Source organism: Solanum stenotomum, unplaced genomic scaffold, assembly GCF_019186545.1.
Source record: "Solanum stenotomum isolate F172 unplaced genomic scaffold, ASM1918654v1 scaffold616, whole genome shotgun sequence".
NCBI lineage: Eukaryota > Viridiplantae > Streptophyta > Magnoliopsida > Solanales > Solanaceae > Solanum > Solanum stenotomum.
In genome coordinates, this window is record NW_026036072.1 from 61,903 (window position 1) to 79,581 (window position 17,679).

A 17,679-nucleotide genomic window follows, 5' to 3' on the forward strand; every position below is an offset into this window, starting at 1 on the left:
GTCCCAGCTAGGGGGGAAGTGGCAGCTCCAGTCAAGTTATCAAGGTACCCAGTCAGAGTAGTTCTCTGTGCATATATGATTCTAGGACATCCAGGTTCAGTTTTCACTGCAAAGGGGCAGTCTGAATTTGCTCTTGCTGAATCTGCTGGAACCTTTGTTAAAGAGTTCGAATTGCTGCTTAAAATTATTGTAGGAGGTCCCATTATATCTACAGAAGAGGAGAGCCCAGTGAGGCTGGCTTTCAGTTCTCAGCTCAAAGCTTTTGATAAAGCATGGTGCTCTTATCTGTTTCACTTTGTGATGTGGAAAGTTAAGGATGTCAAGTTGCTAGAAGAGGATTTGATCAGTACTGCTTGTCAACTGGAGCTCTCTCTGATGCAGACTTGCAAGCAGGTTATGGGAGATTACGATGATCTGACAGCCGAATTCAGTTCTTTCCAGAGGCAGGTGTGGGTTTGCAAGACACGAGTTCTTGAAATTTGCATTTGATGACTCCCACTCCTTTGTCTCGTGGCTGAATATCCATCTTTTCATTTCGTTGTCCTACAATAATATCCACCTTTTTACAAGTCGAGATTTCAATGTCTTATCAGCAGTTTCTGACATTCTGTTTATTATATATCACCAATAGTCTAAACTTCATCTTTATCAATGTGTATATATATATCCTGTAGTCTAGTTTCAAGTTACTTCATAGCTGCCTTTTAGGTTTTCAGCCTCAGAAAAAAAAAAAGAATATCAAGTTCTGGCCTCTAAATTTTTCCACGTGTCTATATCAATTATTGTTTTTCTTGATAAGCATTCTCTATATCATGTCTCTATTTTCAAATTTTCATTTTATTGATTTTGTCTGGAGAAAATGGGACACTGAATTGGAGATAGAATACATGTTTACTGGCTTAATTCCTTGAAGCTAACTTACTGTTACAGGTGATTGAAAATCAGAAACTTATTTGGGCAAAGGTCAAGCAGCTGAGTGGTAATGCTGGACTTGAACGTCTGGAACATGCTCTTTCTGAGCTGCGGTCTAGGTTTATTGACTCCATGGAGACTGGTTCTCCGAGTTCAGCTGGTTCATCTGATAACTCTGAAATCAAGAATTCGGAGGAGTTCAATGAAAATGAAAGGTGTTGTGGTACACAGGGTATTGCTTGGCCCGTGTCTGTGGAAGATGATTCATACTTGTGCGATAAACGTGGCTCTGGAACTCCTCAAAAAAACATATCTACTGGTTTATTACGTGCGACTGAGAATGAAGTGCTTTTGAATGAAATTATTCACAAGGGTTGTGGCTTGGAGATCGTTAGTGAAGAAAAAGAGAGTGCTAAGGTAAATAACTTGGCTTTACTTAATGGATAGTTGTTTCCTCTCTATATAAACTGAGAGAGATTACCTACAATATCTTGATCTGTCATTATAGGCTAGAGTGAAAGAGAGAATGGAAGAGGCTTTCTGGGATGGTGTTATGCAATCCTTGAATCAGGATAACCCTGATTTCAGTTGGGTTCTCAAACTTATGAAGGAAGTACAAAATGAACTGTGTGAGATGTCTCCTCCAAGTTGGAGACAGGAGATAGTCGAAACCGTTGATATTAATATCCTATCACAGGTACTAAATTTGCTGGTACAATTGGATATCTCCACACTAGTAGTTTGTTAATGCTGCTTGCTGTCTGACTTGCTTTAGGTTTCTTGTTTTGTCATTTTATCAGGTTCTAAACTCAGGGACATTGGACATGGATTATTTTGGAAGGATTTTGGAATTTGCTTTGGTTACTTTGAGGAAACTCTCAGTACCTTTGGTTGAAGATGAATTGAATACTAATCACCAGAAATTCCTGAAAGAACTAGGGGAAAATACTCAGGACAGAGAAAACAGCTCTGCATTGTTTGCTTCTTTGGTTATCAAGGGTTTGCAATTTGTTCTAAGGCAGATTAAGGTGAGTGTTGAATATTGTTAATTATGGTACTCATATCTAGACTTTTTTAATCATACCATATTTAAGCATTCTACACTATCCAAATATACCATAATTAACAAATATTTACTATTTTCTCGTCTGAATTCTTTTTTGGACGGGAAGGAAAAAGTAAAAGGAAGAGACAAACATGGTAGTTTAGAGGGAATGGAGCTTGTTGAAGTATAGGGAAAGAGAAGGAAATACAGCAAAAATCTTTGGCAAAGTATTTCGATGCTAACCCAAGCAGTAGGTCATATGGCAAAGTATTTAGTTCCTATTTATTGCTTCACCAGTTCTATGCCAGCTCTTGACACATTTAGCTCTTGTAAGACATTATCATAAAGTGCTAATAATATGGCATAACTTTTTCTGACTGAGCCTCCTTGAATAAATGCAAGTCGAACACTGAGCTTATTTGTCTTGAATGAATACTGGTACTTTCAACGAGGAAAAAGAAGAACCAGAAATCGTAATAGTGGTCTTCTCTGTGCTGTTTAGCTTGTCCGCGCGCATGTATTTTAATTTGATAATTCCTTATATTTTCCTCCAGAAACTCAAAGGTGAAATAAGCAAAACACGCATCAAATTGTTGGAACCATTAATCAAGGGACCTGCTGGTTTTGAATACCTTAGAAGTTCTTTTTCCAACCGCTATGGTCCTCCTACTGAGGCTCCAATCTCTCTACCATTAGTGAAGCAATGGCTATCTTCTGTCATGTTAGTGGCTGGGCAAGAGTGGGATGACCACCTGAATTCATTATCATCTCTGAGGTTGAGCAGTGGGGCACATTCCTTGGAGAAAGCTCCAATCACACTTAGAGCTGGAGGTAGCTCTCTAAGGATATCAGATCCTCCAACCCTGAAGACTAATGGTTAGTTACTTCAGTACCTTCTTTTTTTTCAACTGTTGTCTGTGATTATGTGGAAATACCTATAAGCAACATAAGCATTACTCAGTTTTTTTATCACATCTGTAAATCTTTTGTTTCAGAAGCCGAACAACCAGAATGCAAGGGAGAGAAGGTTGATCTGTTTTTAAGGCTCGGTTTGTTGCAACTTGTCTGTGAAATTGAGGGGTTGACAGTGGAAACACTACCGGAGACTTTGAAATTGAATTTCTCCAGATTGAGAGCTGTCCAGGCTTTCCTCCAGAAAATCATTGTAATCTGTACTAGGTGCTGTTACTTTTCTTGCCTTTCTTCCAGCTCCTTTCTCATGTCTGCATATTTTGATGATGTGCAGTACACAGTTTAATTATTTACGATGATCCTCTTTTTTGTTCAGAAATTTAATTTCTATGTTCTCATTGTGAGGGGTATGGAATGACTTGTAAGTTGCATTTCAGATGGGCTGTTGGTCTCATCTAAAGCAAAAATGCCTTTTTAATTTGTCAGTTTAGATCCTATTTCTGGTCAAAGGAAACTGTCTTTGGTAATGATAATTCACAATGGTTTCCTATTAGCTACGGATGTAACATTTAATGCTAATTTTGGGCATGCTTAGGGAAATGGATGGATTTTGCCTAGTTACATCCTATAAATTGTAATTGTGGGGTCAGTCATGAAAATTTGTAGGTGGCTACAAATTTAAGGCAGCATGCTTTATTCTTATGTGTGTCAAATCGTGTGTTAGGCAAGTATATATAGTCGCGAAGTTGTGGATACTTACAACTGGGTGAGATGTGAGTTTAACATATACCGAGGGAAGTCTGGATAGAATATCCTGGTCATCATAATAGAAGATTCTTCAATTCCTCAAGGGGTCCATTGTGAGCAGGATATTCCCTGTAGGGTTAGAAAGTGCTGACTTGCAATTTTCCATCTTAAAATTTGTTACTAGTTTCAATTTACTTGCTATCCACGACTTTTTGTTTTCAACTGGAAGATTTGATTTGTTGAATCCCTTTGAGGTTTTGCTTTGTGTTGTTGTACTTTGGGTTATTGCCAGGGTTGGGAAAAAGGACATGATATAGTGGAGGAGGACCTCTTTGCTTGCTAATTTTTTTTTTTTGTGGGTGTGTTTTGCAGCATATTGGTTTTGCGGCAGACTCTTCTTGCTGAATGCCTGGTTACCAACCCCTCAGAGATAGAAGATATATCATCAAAATCTATTACAAAGCTGTTTAAGCTTCTGGATAACATGGAGGATGCTGGTATTATTGAAGTTGTTGATACACTGAGCCTTTGCCTAGAAGGTGATGAGCCAAAGAAGCTTCAAGCAAGGAAGGAGATCATGGCGAATGTGTTGGCAAAGAGCTTGCGAGCAGGGGATGCCATTTTCACTCGAGTTTCGCGCACTGTTTTTTTGGCAGCAAAGGCAATTTTACTTTGCGGAAGCGGAGCTGAGGGTAGGCGATTGGCGGAGAACAGCCTGAAACGTGTCGGTGCAAGTCTACTCACTGGAAAGCTGGTTGAGGCTATGGAAGATCTGTTGGTTGTGGCAACTGTGTCAGCCAGAGTTCATGGTTCATGGTATATAGAGGTGCTTAAAAATATGAGAGCTTTGTAGCTAGCTTATTAGCATACACTTGTTCAAGTAATTGTCAGCTTGCATTCATACATGCGTGTATAGGACGGGAAGGTTGATCTTACTGTATGCAATATAATGTATTATGAAAGAAGTATGGTTTCTAAATATAAAATAAAAATCGCAAGCTTGTAGAAAAATGGTTTCTTTTAATAATTCTATGGTACCCAAGATCACGCCAGTCATACGAGCCTATATATAAAGTAATTTCAAATTATTTTAACGAAGAACGGCCTAAAATGTTCTTAAATTATTAGATTTGGTATATCATTGCTCTCCATCCGTCTTATGAGTGTGGGTCACTTGAAATAAGGATATTTTTAGCCAAAAAGTTGATGTTAGGGGTATTTGTGGGATGAAAAAATGGACAGAGGGTGGTTTGTACCAATTTAGATGGTTGAGGGACAATTTAAGCCCTTTTCGAAGAAACAATTTAAGCCCATATACTAGTATTTGGGAACGTGCAACGCACGTTTATCCCCTATTATTTTCATAAAGTTTGTACATGCCTAATATTCAAACCCACGTTTCCATAGACAGTTTTATAAAATTTGTACCTATCTAATTTTATGTGTTATTCTACTAAGTATGTGTTTAGTCAAACACAACAATATCATCTAATTTTAACACAATTTTAGTTATTACTCCTACTATTCCTTTTGGTTGTCATATTGCACTTTTTCAGAGTCAATTTGACTAATTTTTAAAGTTAATTTAGTTACAGTAATTTGATATGTTGAAATAAGAATTTAGATATTCAAAAACTATATGAAAAGTACTATAAATTGTAAATATTTTTATATCAATATGATGAAAAAATACATCCTAAAATATTAGTTAAAGTTTATATCGTTTGACTATTAAAAAGAAAATAGTGACAACTAAAACAGAATGGAGGGAGTAGTTCACGAAATAGGAAATGTTGAACTATGTAAAACTAATTAAGATAATATAACATCTAACATTAGCGGAGTTGCTGACACAAAATTAGCGTTAATACTTATAATATTAAAAAAATGATTAAAACACCTGAATAAGACTAACTTGCTTTTTACAAACAAAAAAAAGGCACAAGTATGTAAATAATGTTGTACCACAATCGAGGCAACCATGTTATTCCCATGTATACAAGTTCAGCAACTCCATTATCTTTAAAATGTAATACATAATCTTTAGCTTTATTCAAAAGTATGTAATTTTAATTTGATTAAAAGATGCAATAAGAAAATAACAAAATCTTCATTTCATACACCAAATATCGTTTAAGAAGCAGCATATATTACGCAACAATGGTTACATCCTCATGCTGGTTCACTACTAAGTCATCGAAAGTTCAATTCTGCTAAATCCTGATTATAACTTCTAATTTTTTCGTGTATTGTATTGAGAAAATGAATGAAAAGGTTGGGTACATTTTAACTAAATAAAAATAGAGCTCCATTTTCCCTCTTTCACGAGCCAATAGCATCTCAACTCGGCGAAAGAGGAATTAGGGTTTTAATAGCATCTTGGAGAGCAAAACAGATTCGTGCTTCGCTGGAACCCTAATTTACTTCTCCGATCATTCTGTCAGTATCTTTCTTTCTACTTCGAAATTTGAATTCATATATGTTGTATGATTGTATGTTTTGCGTTCCTCTTTGTTGTGTTTTTTCTTATATGTAAACTCTGCGATGAAGATGTTTGGTTGATACTGGACTGTATTAAATGATGAGAATGGGGAAAAACGACTTAACTTTGGTTTTCGAGTGAATTTGAAATATACTGGCATTTTTAGTATGTCAATTTTTGGAATTTTCGCGTTAAAGGTGGTCTAAGATTTTGGAAATTGTAAGTCCAGTTATTGCTTATTGGGATTGATCTTTTTCCTTTATTGTCAATTGAGTTTTGGTCTTTTTTTCTATATGTTGTAAATGTCTGGTTTTAGAAAAAGATATAGGATAAACAATAAAGACAAAAAATCCAGTGAAATCCCACAAAGTGGGTTTAGGGAGGGAGAGTGTACGTAGTAGGCCTTACCACTACCTCTCCAACGTAGAGAAGCTGTTTCTTGAAGAACTTCTGATCAAGCAAATCAAAGCAGTAATTAAAAGAAAACATGACAGCCCTTGTCATATCTGAAAAGAGGATTCCCAATCAATTATCTTCTTTTTGTGCAGATTGTGAGTTTTCTTTTGTTATATACCCTGCTAGTGAGTTACTCTTTCCTTCCCAAAATAGTGACTGAGTTTCCTTGTTGCCTCATTTGAAATGCTCAATCATTTTTCTTCATATGGCACATTTCCCTCAAATGAATCAAACTGATAAATTGATGCCTTTTATATTGTTTATAGACCAAACACATAAAGGCCCCTTAAACTTGCCACAAATTTTGATGCTACTTTAAGGCTCCACTATGACTTGTTCCAATTAGACACTTAAAGTAAGTCTGAACTTTGTCTTTGAAGCACCTCACCGGTAATCACCCAAAAATATTAAGTGTGTGTTATTCACACTCATTGACATGAATAAGTTCCAAATAAAATGAAGACACGTGGCATTTGGACTCATATATTACTAAAACAACATTTTAAAATAATATATATGTTATTTTCGCATTTAGTTACACGTTGATAAGGTTCTATTTTTGTGTATTTGAGTGATATGTTCATGAAAAAAAAAGAAGCTTAGGTCGCCATCTCATATATATAAGTTTTCACTCCATGAAAAATGTTTTGAGGTAGGCTTGTTTTCAATTGATTGTGACTGATAATTGTTTTTCCTTGTGTGATTTTCTCTCTGTAGATTGGAGTCTACAAAAGGGACATATGTAAAAGAGTGGGTTAAACTCTACCGCTATACTACCTCTATACTCTGCATGCTCAGATTTGCTAAGAAAAATTCAAGATTCGCAGAAAAATGATGGATTTCAACCAAGAAGAAGGGATTCGTTTTCATCCGAATGATTCTGAGTTACTCAAGTTCCTTTTAAGGTTTATTGCTGAAAAGGACTTGCGTGACAATGGCTTCATTACTGTCCTTGATATATACCAGAGAGAACCTTGTGTAAATTATGGCATAGGCCGCCATTGTGGTGGAGAAAAGGACGGGCTTCGATATTTTCTTTCCCCCCTACATCATAAGAAGGAACAAGGGGGGGAGCGCTTTTGTAGGATTGTCGGGGGAAATAAAAAAATCGGGAATTGGAAGCTACTCAATAAAGGCAAAGAAGTAGTGTTGAACTATCAAAATTTAGTAATAAAGGGAATGAAGAAAAGCCTTTGTTTTGAAAATAAGTCCAAGTCTTGTGAGGGAAAGTGGCTTATGAAAGAGTACAGTTTTTCTGGAGAAAGTTTGAAAAAATTAACAAAATCAAAGTTAAAAAATTATTGCATTTGTGCCATTAGGAAATCCAACAGAAAATCTTGTTATGGTTTTGGCCAAATTCAAGATATGGAAGAGACTCCTGTGTCTGTAGGAAATCACGTGATGGAAGAGTCTCCTGTGTCAATAGGAAATCCCGCAATGGAGGAGATACAGAAAGGTGATGGAACTCAAGAAAGTGCTAAGGTTAATAACTAACTGAATGGATAGTTTTTTCATTTCTATATAAACTGATATCTTGATCTGTCATTATAGGCTAAAGTGAAAGAGAGAATGGAAAAGGCTTTCTTGGATGGTGTTATGAAGCAGGATAACCCTATTCTCCGTTGGGTTCTCAAGCGTATGAAGGAAGTACAAAATGAACTGTGTGAGATGTCTCCTCCAAATTGGAGGCAGGAGATACTGGAAACGGTTGATATTGATATCCTATCAGAGGTACAATTGGATATCTTTCCACAATAGCAGTTTGTTAGTGTTGTTGGCTGTCTGACTTGCTTTAGATTTCTTGTTCTGTCTTATTATCAGGTTCTAAAATCAGGGACGTTGGACATGTATTATTTTGGTAGGATTTTGGAATTTGTGTTGGTTACTTTGAGGAAACTCTCAGCACCTTCGATTGAAGATGAATTGAAGGCTTATCACCAGAAATTCCTCAAAGAACTAGGGGAAAATACTCAGGGCGGAGAAAACAGCAGTTCATTGCTTACTTCTTTGGTCATCAAGGGTTTGCAATTTGTTATAAGGCAGATTAAGGTGAGTGTTGAATATTTACTATTTTCTCTTGTCTCAATTCTTTGTTGGACGGGAAGGAAAAAATAAAAGAGACAATTACATGGTAGTTTAGAGGGAAAGGAGGTTGTTAATCTATAGGAAAAGAGAAGGAAATACAGCAAAAATCTTTGGCAAAGTATTTTGATGCTAACCCGAGCAGGTCATATGGAAAAGCATTTAGTTCCTTTTTATTGCTTCTCCAGTTCTATGCCAGCTCTCGACAAAGTTAGCTCTTGTAACACAGAACCAGAAATCGTAATAGTGGCTTCTCTGTGCTGTTTAGCTTGTCTGTGCGCATGTATTTTGATTTGATAATTCTTAATATTTTCCTTCAGATACTCAAAGGTGAAATAAGCAAAGCACGCATCAAATTGTTGGAACCATTAATCAAGGGACCTGCTGGTTTTGAATACCTTAGAAGTTCTTTTTCCAACCGCTATGGTCCCCCTACTGAGGCTCCAATCTCTCTACCATTAGTAAAGCAATGGTTATCTTCTGTCATGTTAGTGGCTGACCAAGAGTGGGACGACCACCTGAATTCATTATCATCTCTGAGGTTGAGCAGTGGGGCACATTCTTTGGAGAAAGCTCCAATCACACTTAGGGCTGGAGGTAGCTGTCTAAGGATGTCAGATCCTCCAACACTGAAGACTAATGGTTAGTTACTTCAGTACCTTTTTTTTCTTTTTCAACTGCTGTCTGTGATTATGTGGAAATACTTAAATGCAACATAAGCATTACTCAGGAAATCTTTTGTTTCAGCAGCCAAACAACGAGAATGCAAGGGAGAGAAGGTTGATCTGATTTTAAGGCTCGGTTTGTTGCATCTTGTCTGTGAAATTGAGGGGTTGACAGTGGAAACACTACCTGAGACTTTGAAATTGAATTTCTCCAAATTGAGAGCTGTCCAGGCTTTCCTCCAGAAAATCATTGTAATCTGTACTAGGTGCTGTTACTTTTCTTGCCTTTCTTCCAGCTCCTTTTTCATGCCTGCGTATTTTGATGATGTGCAATACACAGTTTAATTATTTACGATGATCCTCTTTTCTGTTCAGAAATTTAATTTCTATTTTCTCATTGTGAGGGGTATGACATGACTTGTAAGTTGCATTACAGATGTGCTGTTGGTCTCACCTAAAGCAAATATGCCTTTTAAATTTTTGTTAGTTTATATTCTATATTTGGTCAAAGGAAACTGTCTTTGGTAAATGATAATTCAGGATGGTTTCCTATTAACATTTAATGCTAATTTTGGTATTAGAATCACCACCCTCTATCCAAGTTGCTCTAGATTTCTGTCTAAGCACCTGCTCCTCGATAGAGCTTCATTTCTCCACCTCAAGTATTAGCTCTTTCTCCTGTTCAATCAACATGTTATCCGGTACTTGCCCTTCTATTTTCCCTTGGACAAATTCCAGTTTCTCCCTAGCTAGATTTAGCCTTTGTTTAAAGAAGCCATATAATCATTTACCTCGTGCAGCATGCTCTTCAGTGTTTTCAATTTAGCCCATACTCTCTGCAAAGGCAACTCCATGTGAACACTTGTCCAGGCCTGCTTCATGATTTGATGAAATTGAGGGTGCTCTGTAACATTTATATAAAGTCTGAATGGCCTCGGGTGCAGATTCAGTTGAGGACAACATCTAATGAGAATAGGTGAGTGGTCTGATACTGCAGGATTCAGAAAGTCAGCGTCCACATGTCCAAACTGTTGTATCCAGTTGTAGTTTCCAAGTGCCCAGTCTATCTTGCTATAAACTCTTCTCCCATTCTCCTGTTTGTTGCACCAGGTATAGTGCCAGCCAGTATTTCTTCATAGTACGATTGCATGGTATCTAACAAGCCTTTGAACCCCTTCACCTCAGCAGCTGTGACCATTGAGCCCATTCTATCTCCTGTACCTAGGACACTATTAAAGTCCCCACTCAGTAACCAAGGATAGTTATGTTGCAAGTCAATCTTAGTCAGTGCATCCCATAACCTGTCCTTGTGTTGAGTGTCATTCATAGTATAAACAATAGTGAGATAGAGAATAGTTTGGTTACTCGGATCCTCTACACAGCAATGAATATACTGATCCTGGCAGTCAATGATAGTCATATTTATGTTGCTTCTCCACAATAACCAGATTCTACCATTTGGTGTGGCTGAATAATTGAAGTAAGCTTTCCAACCCTAATAGAAGATTCTTCAATTCCTCAAGGGGTCCATTGTGAGAAGGATATTTCCTATAGGGTTAGAAAGTGGTGACTTTCAATTTTCCATCTTAAAATTTGTTACACTAATTATAATTTACTTGCTATCCATGACCTTTTGTTTTCAACTGGAAGGTTTGATTTGTTGAATCCCTTGGAGGTTTTGCCTTGTTTGTTGCACTTTGGGTGGTATTGCCCTAGTTAGGAAAAAGGATGTGATATAGTGGAGGAGGGCCTCTTTGCTTGCTAATTTTTTTTTTTTTTTGTGTGTGTGTGTTTGCAGCATATTGGTTTTGCAGCAGACTCTTCTTGCTGAATGCCTGGTTACCAACCCCTCAGACAGGGAAGATATATTATCTAAATCTGTTACAAAGCTGCTTAAGCTTCTGGATAAAGGGGAGGGTGCTAGTATAACCAAAGTTGTTGAGACACTGAGCTTTTGCCTAGAAGGTGATGAGCCAGAGAAGCTTCAAGCAAGGAAGGAGATCATGGCGAACATGTTGGCAAAGAGCTTGCGAGCAGGGGATGCCATTTTCACTAGAGTTTCGGGCACTGTTTTTTTGGCAGCAAAAGCAATTTTACTTTGCAGAAGCGGAGCTGAGGGTAGGCGATTGGCGGAGAACACCCTGAAAAGTGTTGGTGCCACTCTACTCACTGAAAAGCTGGTTGAGGCTACGGAAGATCTGTTGGTTGTGGCAACTATGTCAGCCAAAGTTCATGGTTCATGGTATCTAGAGGTGCTTAAAAACATGAGAGCTTTGTAGCATACCCACTTCTTTAAGAAATTGTGAGCTTGCATTCATACATGTATATAAGTAATCAAGCCACTGGTAAAATCCTGCACATGATAGTTGCCTTTGATACTAAACTGTAAAACACAATTGTTTCCATATATCTAGTAATATTAGCCCTGCAATGTTCGAAGTAGCTGTAGAATTAATGTAGAGGTGATAAATTAAGCAACACCCAGCCTAACCAACAATTTGCAAGTTTATTCGCTTGTATGCAAAATATAATTTATTCAACTATTAGTCGGTATTGAATCACACAAAGAACAATATATAAGTGATTAAGCAAGTAAGGAATCATCATCACTAAGCCAAACACTTGATAATATTTTGATTTTTGAAAAAATATAAACTAATCTAGCCAGAAAGCAAGTAAAAAAATGATCAATAGCCACAAGCATTGGATACAAAGGAAAGCACTATCTAATTTATTTCACGATTTTACAAATACCAGTGAATTTATATTAATTAGCTTCGACTAATGATTCCATATTAGTTCCTTGCAGACACTAACAAAACTACCTGATTGGCTATTTCTAGTCCAATTAAGAACATCCTAGCATGTATATAATATGTATATAACATGCATATGTATCTGATATGAGTGGATAATCGTGTTTGAAGTTTTATTTTCTATGAGTTTCATTAATCTTGTTTGTAATTATTTCAAACTATTGATGTGTTTTTATAATTTTGTGTTATTATATTATTAAACTATATTGTAAATTGAAGATTTAGAGATCCATAGGGCTTACGCTCCACGTCTCTAGGCTTACACCTCGCCATATACCAAGTAAAATGTCATTTCTCACTCCCCGCCTTTTAAAACACTATTAGAAACTAATAACTTATTTAAACTACGAAAAAGGGTTTAAAATTGCCTTGAACTATGCAAAATTGAACATTTAAACTAATAACTTATTTAAATCAAACTACTAATTCAATTTCACAACGTTTAAGGTCATTTTTTTTTATCCTTTTTCATTTAAACTGTTTTTTTTAAAAAAGAAAAGCCTACTCCCATAAATGAATAAATAGAATACATTGTTTTATTGTTGAAAAAACACCGCAAGTTTCTAAATATTGCTTTACTATTGAAATTTCTAAGTTTCTAAATATTGTTGAAAATTGTAAGTTAAAAAATTTTTTAAAAAAATTGTAAGTTTCCAAATATTGTTTTATGGTCGAATATGGTAAGTTTCTTAATATTGCTTTACTATTGAAAATCCTAAGTTTCTAAATATTGTTGCCATACTGTTGAAAATTGCAAGTTAAAAAATAAAAAAAATAAAAATTGTAAGTTTCCAAANCTTAGGTTACTTATATCTATGGGGCATTGTGGGGTATAAGATGACGAAGACACTAGATAATATTTTGATCAACTATTAGTCGGTATTGAATCACACAAAGAACAATAAATAAGTGATTAAGCAAGTAAGGAATCATCATCACTAACCCTCGTAGTTCTTGAATAAATGAATGTTACTTAATAATTTTTCAATCTTTAGAGATAAAAAGATTAAAAGTAACTCAAATAACAAGTTGTAGTATCACATTTTTACTATTTGGTAACACTGATTCTGTGAAGAGGAGTATATAATTACGTAACATTGCTTTCAAAAATACATAGCGAAATTTTTCTTTTTCACTTATCATTGGTCTTTTGGTTTTGTCATATGTCTCAAAATTAACATATTTTATTTAGTTATTTGAAGGTAATTTTATTTTTTTTCATGATGAATAATGTTTTTTTTATTATATTAGTAGGTTTTATTGATTAGTTTCTTTTAGGGGTAAATTATATACTATAATAAAAAAATATTTTTAGAAATAATTATTCTATCATTATTAGAAAAATTAAGATATTAGATTATTTATACTTGTATAATCGTGTTTGAAGTTTTATTTTCTATGAGTTTCATTAATCTTGTTTGTAATTATTTCAAACTATTGATGTATTTTTATAATTTTGTGTTATTATATTAAAAAAAAGAAAAGTCTACTCCCATAAATGAATAAATAGAATACATTGTGTTATTGTTGAAAAAAACCGCAAGTTTCTAAATATTGCTTTACTATTGAAATTTCTAAGTTTCTAACTATTGTTGAAAATTGTAAGTTAAAAAATAAAAATAAAAAAAAATGTAAGTTTCCAAATATTGTTTTATGGTCGAATATGGTAAGTTTCTTAATATTGCTTTACTATTGAAAATCCTAAGTTTCTAAATATTGTTGCCATACTGTTGAAAATTGCAAGTTAAAAAATAAAAAAAATAAAAATTGTAAGTTTCCAAATACTCATTGTTTTATTGTCGAATATGGTATGTTTCTAAGTATTATTTTATTGCTGAAAACCGTAAGTTTCTAAATATTTTATTTTCCTAATTTATTAACCAATTGGGGTTTCCCATTATTATAAATACTCTCAAAAGTCTCTGCGCCCCTATACTCTCAAAATATATATATCATAATTCATATACAAGAAAGAGAGATGGAGAGATGGAGTTTGAAGAAGAAGGATTTCAATTGATTCAAAGCTACTCACATTCCTTCTCGGTTTTATTACGGTGTGTGAACCATGTAGCTATAAGTTACCCAAGGTTCTCGCTGGTATACATCACATAGTGTGGTGTGTACAACCAAGAACCTTAGGTTACTTATATCTATGGGGCATTGTGGGGTATAAGATGACGAAGACACTATTTTTCATATTTTATTTCAGCGGCATAAGGAGGAGGAAAGTAACAAGAGATTTTGCAGAATTGGAAGCAGCATGATAAGGGGAATGAACCCCTTTTAGTAGGGGTTTCTTGAAGACGTTTTCTGAAAATCACAAACGTACGACAACGTCTTCTTTTTTTTAAGTCCTAAAATTATTTATAATCGATGTTTTGTCCATCATCTTTGTTACTTCCATTTAAAGATTTCTAATACATGCTTGGTCGATCATTATCATGCCTGAAAAAGAAAAAAAAAAAGAGAAACAAGTCTTGGTATCAAGTCTAATGTGTTCACATATAATTTAAAGCCACAAGAGTACGACAACAAAAACAAATCTTTGGGTCTAAATCAAGTGAGTAGGAATCTTTGAAATTATGCAACTATTAATGAGTTAATATCGTTACTCAATTTTGAATAGTTCACTTAGAAAGTAACTCAACTTTGAATTGTTCACTTAAAAAATTTTGTTTTATAACACAACAATCACTCAATTATTAATGTTTCGCTTAGAAAGTCGCCAACTATTGATATTTCACTTAGAAAGTCACTCAATTAATTTAACTATTATTTTTTTAAAATGCTTATTTTAATATTTTATTGAATTTTGTTGAAATAATTTTTGTGTTTACCTATTTTTTAAAATAATAAAAGATTGCTACTATGTGTTTTTTTAATTACTTCTTATTCTATTCAATTCCAGCTTTGTTTTTTTTTTAAATCATTTTTTAACATATTTAATTGAGCAACTTTCATATATAGCAAACACAAAATTCATATTTGTATGTTATAGCAAAGTTTGCATAATTGCGCTCCATAGCAAACATATATATGTATAATTCGCTATATATATACAAAAAAAGAATTGTATAATTCGCTATACATATACAAAAAAAAAATTGTATAATTCGCTATACATATACAAAGAAGGCAGTTGTATAATTTGCTATACATATACAAAAGAAAGCAGTTGTATACTCATTCCAAGTTGAAAAATAAAAATTGTAAGTTTCCAAATACTCATTGTTTTATTGTCGAATATGGTAAGTTTCTAAATATTATTTTATTGTTGAGAACCGCAAGTTTCTAAATATTTTATTTTCCTAATTTATTAACCAATTGGGGTTTCCCATTATTATAAATACTCTCAAAAGTCTCTCCGCCCCTATACTCTCAAAATATATATATCATAATTCATATACAAGAAAGAGAGATGGAGAGATGGAGTTTGAAGAAGAAGGATTTCAATTGATTCAAAGTTACTCACATTCCTTCTCGGTTTTATTACGGTGTATGAATCACGTAGCTATAAGTTACCCAAGGTTCTCGCTGGTACACATCACATAGTGTGGTGTGTACAACCAAGAACCTTAGGTTACTTATATCTATGGGGGCATTGTGGAGTATAAGATGACGGGGAAAAGGGAAAGTAACAAGCGATTTTGCAGAATTGTGGGAATTGGAAGCAGCAAGATAAGGGGAACTTGAACCCCTTTTTATAGGTTTCTTGAAGACGTTTTCTAAAAATCACAAACGTTTGAAAATGGTAAACTCACTATGTCAATAATTGATTTTTAAAAATGGACAAGTAATTAGGGATAGAGGAAGTACATTTTTAAACTTGTCGTGTAGGATATTAAAATTAAAAAAAACTTACTACATATAGAAAAATACACTTTTCTTGGGATAAATAAAAAATATAAGTTAGACAATCAAATAGGGACAAGAAATACATAATATTTCCAGGAAAATAAAATATATGAAACCAGGTGAATTTTTTTTCAACTTGATATTTGATATCTTTAATTAATTTATTCGAATTTCTATTAATTTAAATTCACGTCACATAAGATAAAACTTATTTAAGAAAAAAATACTTCATACCAAAAGTTTCGAAAAGTAAAATCTTATACGTCCATCACAATTCTCACTGGTTGTTAGTTGGGTTATAGTTATTTGTATTCTTACTCAATATTTAACAGATCCTACTGACATACGGATGTTATATTCACACTTTTATCTCAATGTGGCCCTAGCATTGAAGAATTAAAGTAAAATTATGAAGATTTTAAATTTGAAATCCAGTTGCAATAATTTATATGAGCTCATTCATATGTTCTAGTATTGGGATTATCTTCAGGGAAAATCAGGCGGAATAACAAATATTTAGCTTATATCGTAAAATTTCACTAAATCAATATTCGATTAATTAATAATTTTTTTAATATAATATTTTTCTCTGATTTTGATTTGAGCCAATGGAAAAAATCACATATTTTGATAAGATAATATATTTTTAAAAGACCGCTACATAAATATATGGTCTCATTAATATTATAAATTAATAACTCTTTAAAAGTACAAATATATCTAAGATACTATAGTGAAATATTTTTTATTTATTATTATTTTTTTTTATTCAGCTAATGGTCAAAGACCAAAGTCCAACAAAATCAAATACACAAACAGGCCCAAAACCGGCTCAATGCAAAAAGGAAAGTACTACTTCTTGTAAAATCCTCCTGGTGACTGATGAAGAGAGTTGACTGTTCACTTCCGTTGTGCTGTCGGAAAATCAAACTTGACTGCTGGTGTATGTTCCTGTGTAACTCCCTCCGGCAATGGATCCTCAACGGACTGGTCTCGGATCTGGAAAATAAGGTGCCTTCCTTCGGAGTTTTGTCTTCCTCGTTTCTCACTTCTATAATATCATTTGTTGTGAATTCATGGCGTATATAAAATTCTGTTGTTATATTGTCTGCCATGTGCTTTACTTTCCCCAATCCTTTATGCTTTTGTGTTCTCATTGTTCCTGACTTTGTGTGTTGATATGTCTGTTTCTGATTCTCAAATTAGGTATTTGTGCTTTGTCCATGTTGATTAATCTTCTTATGTAGCTTGGTAGCTCTTGAAAATTGTTGTACTCTGTTGTGTATTGCGTATCAATCACCTCGTTTGCTAGTGAATCTGCCACCGTATTCCCTTCCCTAAAATTATGTATGATTCTCGCATCTAGCTGCTGCAATCTCTGTCTAATATCTTCTATCCTCTTGATTATTTCCCATGGTACCTTCCACTGATTTAGTAGCATCTTTTTCAGACTTAAAGAATCTGTTTCTATTGTTATTCCCCTCAGATCATTATAATAGCTATATTCTAATACCTTATGTATTGCAAGAACCTCTACCTCTGTATTAGTTGTAATGCCTATCCCTTTTGCTCTAGCATATCTTATGTCTCCCCTGTCATCTCGTATACAGAAACCAAAAGAGCTCATTCTTGGATTGCCCCTACTAGCTCCATCAGTGTTACATTTCAGTTTCTAAGCCACTGGTGGTTTCCATACAACACTGTGAA

The 17,679-nt window shown here is 34.3% G+C and overlaps 3 protein-coding genes across 3 annotated transcripts; 2 read left to right on the forward strand and 1 right to left on the reverse strand.

Annotated features, from left to right (window-relative positions):
* LOC125852841 (uncharacterized) lies at window positions 1-4,627 on the forward strand (the record flags this gene model as incomplete). The annotated part of the gene is made up of 7 exons (XM_049532523.1): window positions 1-447; window positions 931-1,329; window positions 1,421-1,609; window positions 1,713-1,940; window positions 2,512-2,833; window positions 2,953-3,136; window positions 3,989-4,627. Coding segments are annotated over 7 exons (2,250 nt in total), but the record flags the coding sequence as incomplete, so codon positions are not given.
* Window positions 4,628-7,385: 2,758 nt separating this feature from the next.
* On the forward strand, window positions 7,386-11,600 carry LOC125852842 (uncharacterized). The gene is made up of 6 exons (XM_049532524.1): window positions 7,386-8,036; window positions 8,106-8,285; window positions 8,376-8,603; window positions 8,957-9,278; window positions 9,384-9,567; window positions 11,100-11,600. Exons 1-6 carry the CDS (start codon window positions 7,386-7,388, stop codon window positions 11,578-11,580), a joined length of 2,046 nt encoding a protein of 681 aa, XP_049388481.1. The 3' UTR covers window positions 11,581-11,600.
* A 5,525-nt stretch (window positions 11,601-17,125) lies between these two features.
* Window positions 17,126-17,599, reverse strand: LOC125852843 (uncharacterized). Its single transcript, XM_049532525.1, has one exon. The coding sequence runs from the start codon at window positions 17,597-17,599 to the stop codon at window positions 17,126-17,128; it is 474 nt and encodes a 157-aa protein (XP_049388482.1).
* Between the last annotated feature and the right edge of the window lie 80 nt (window positions 17,600-17,679).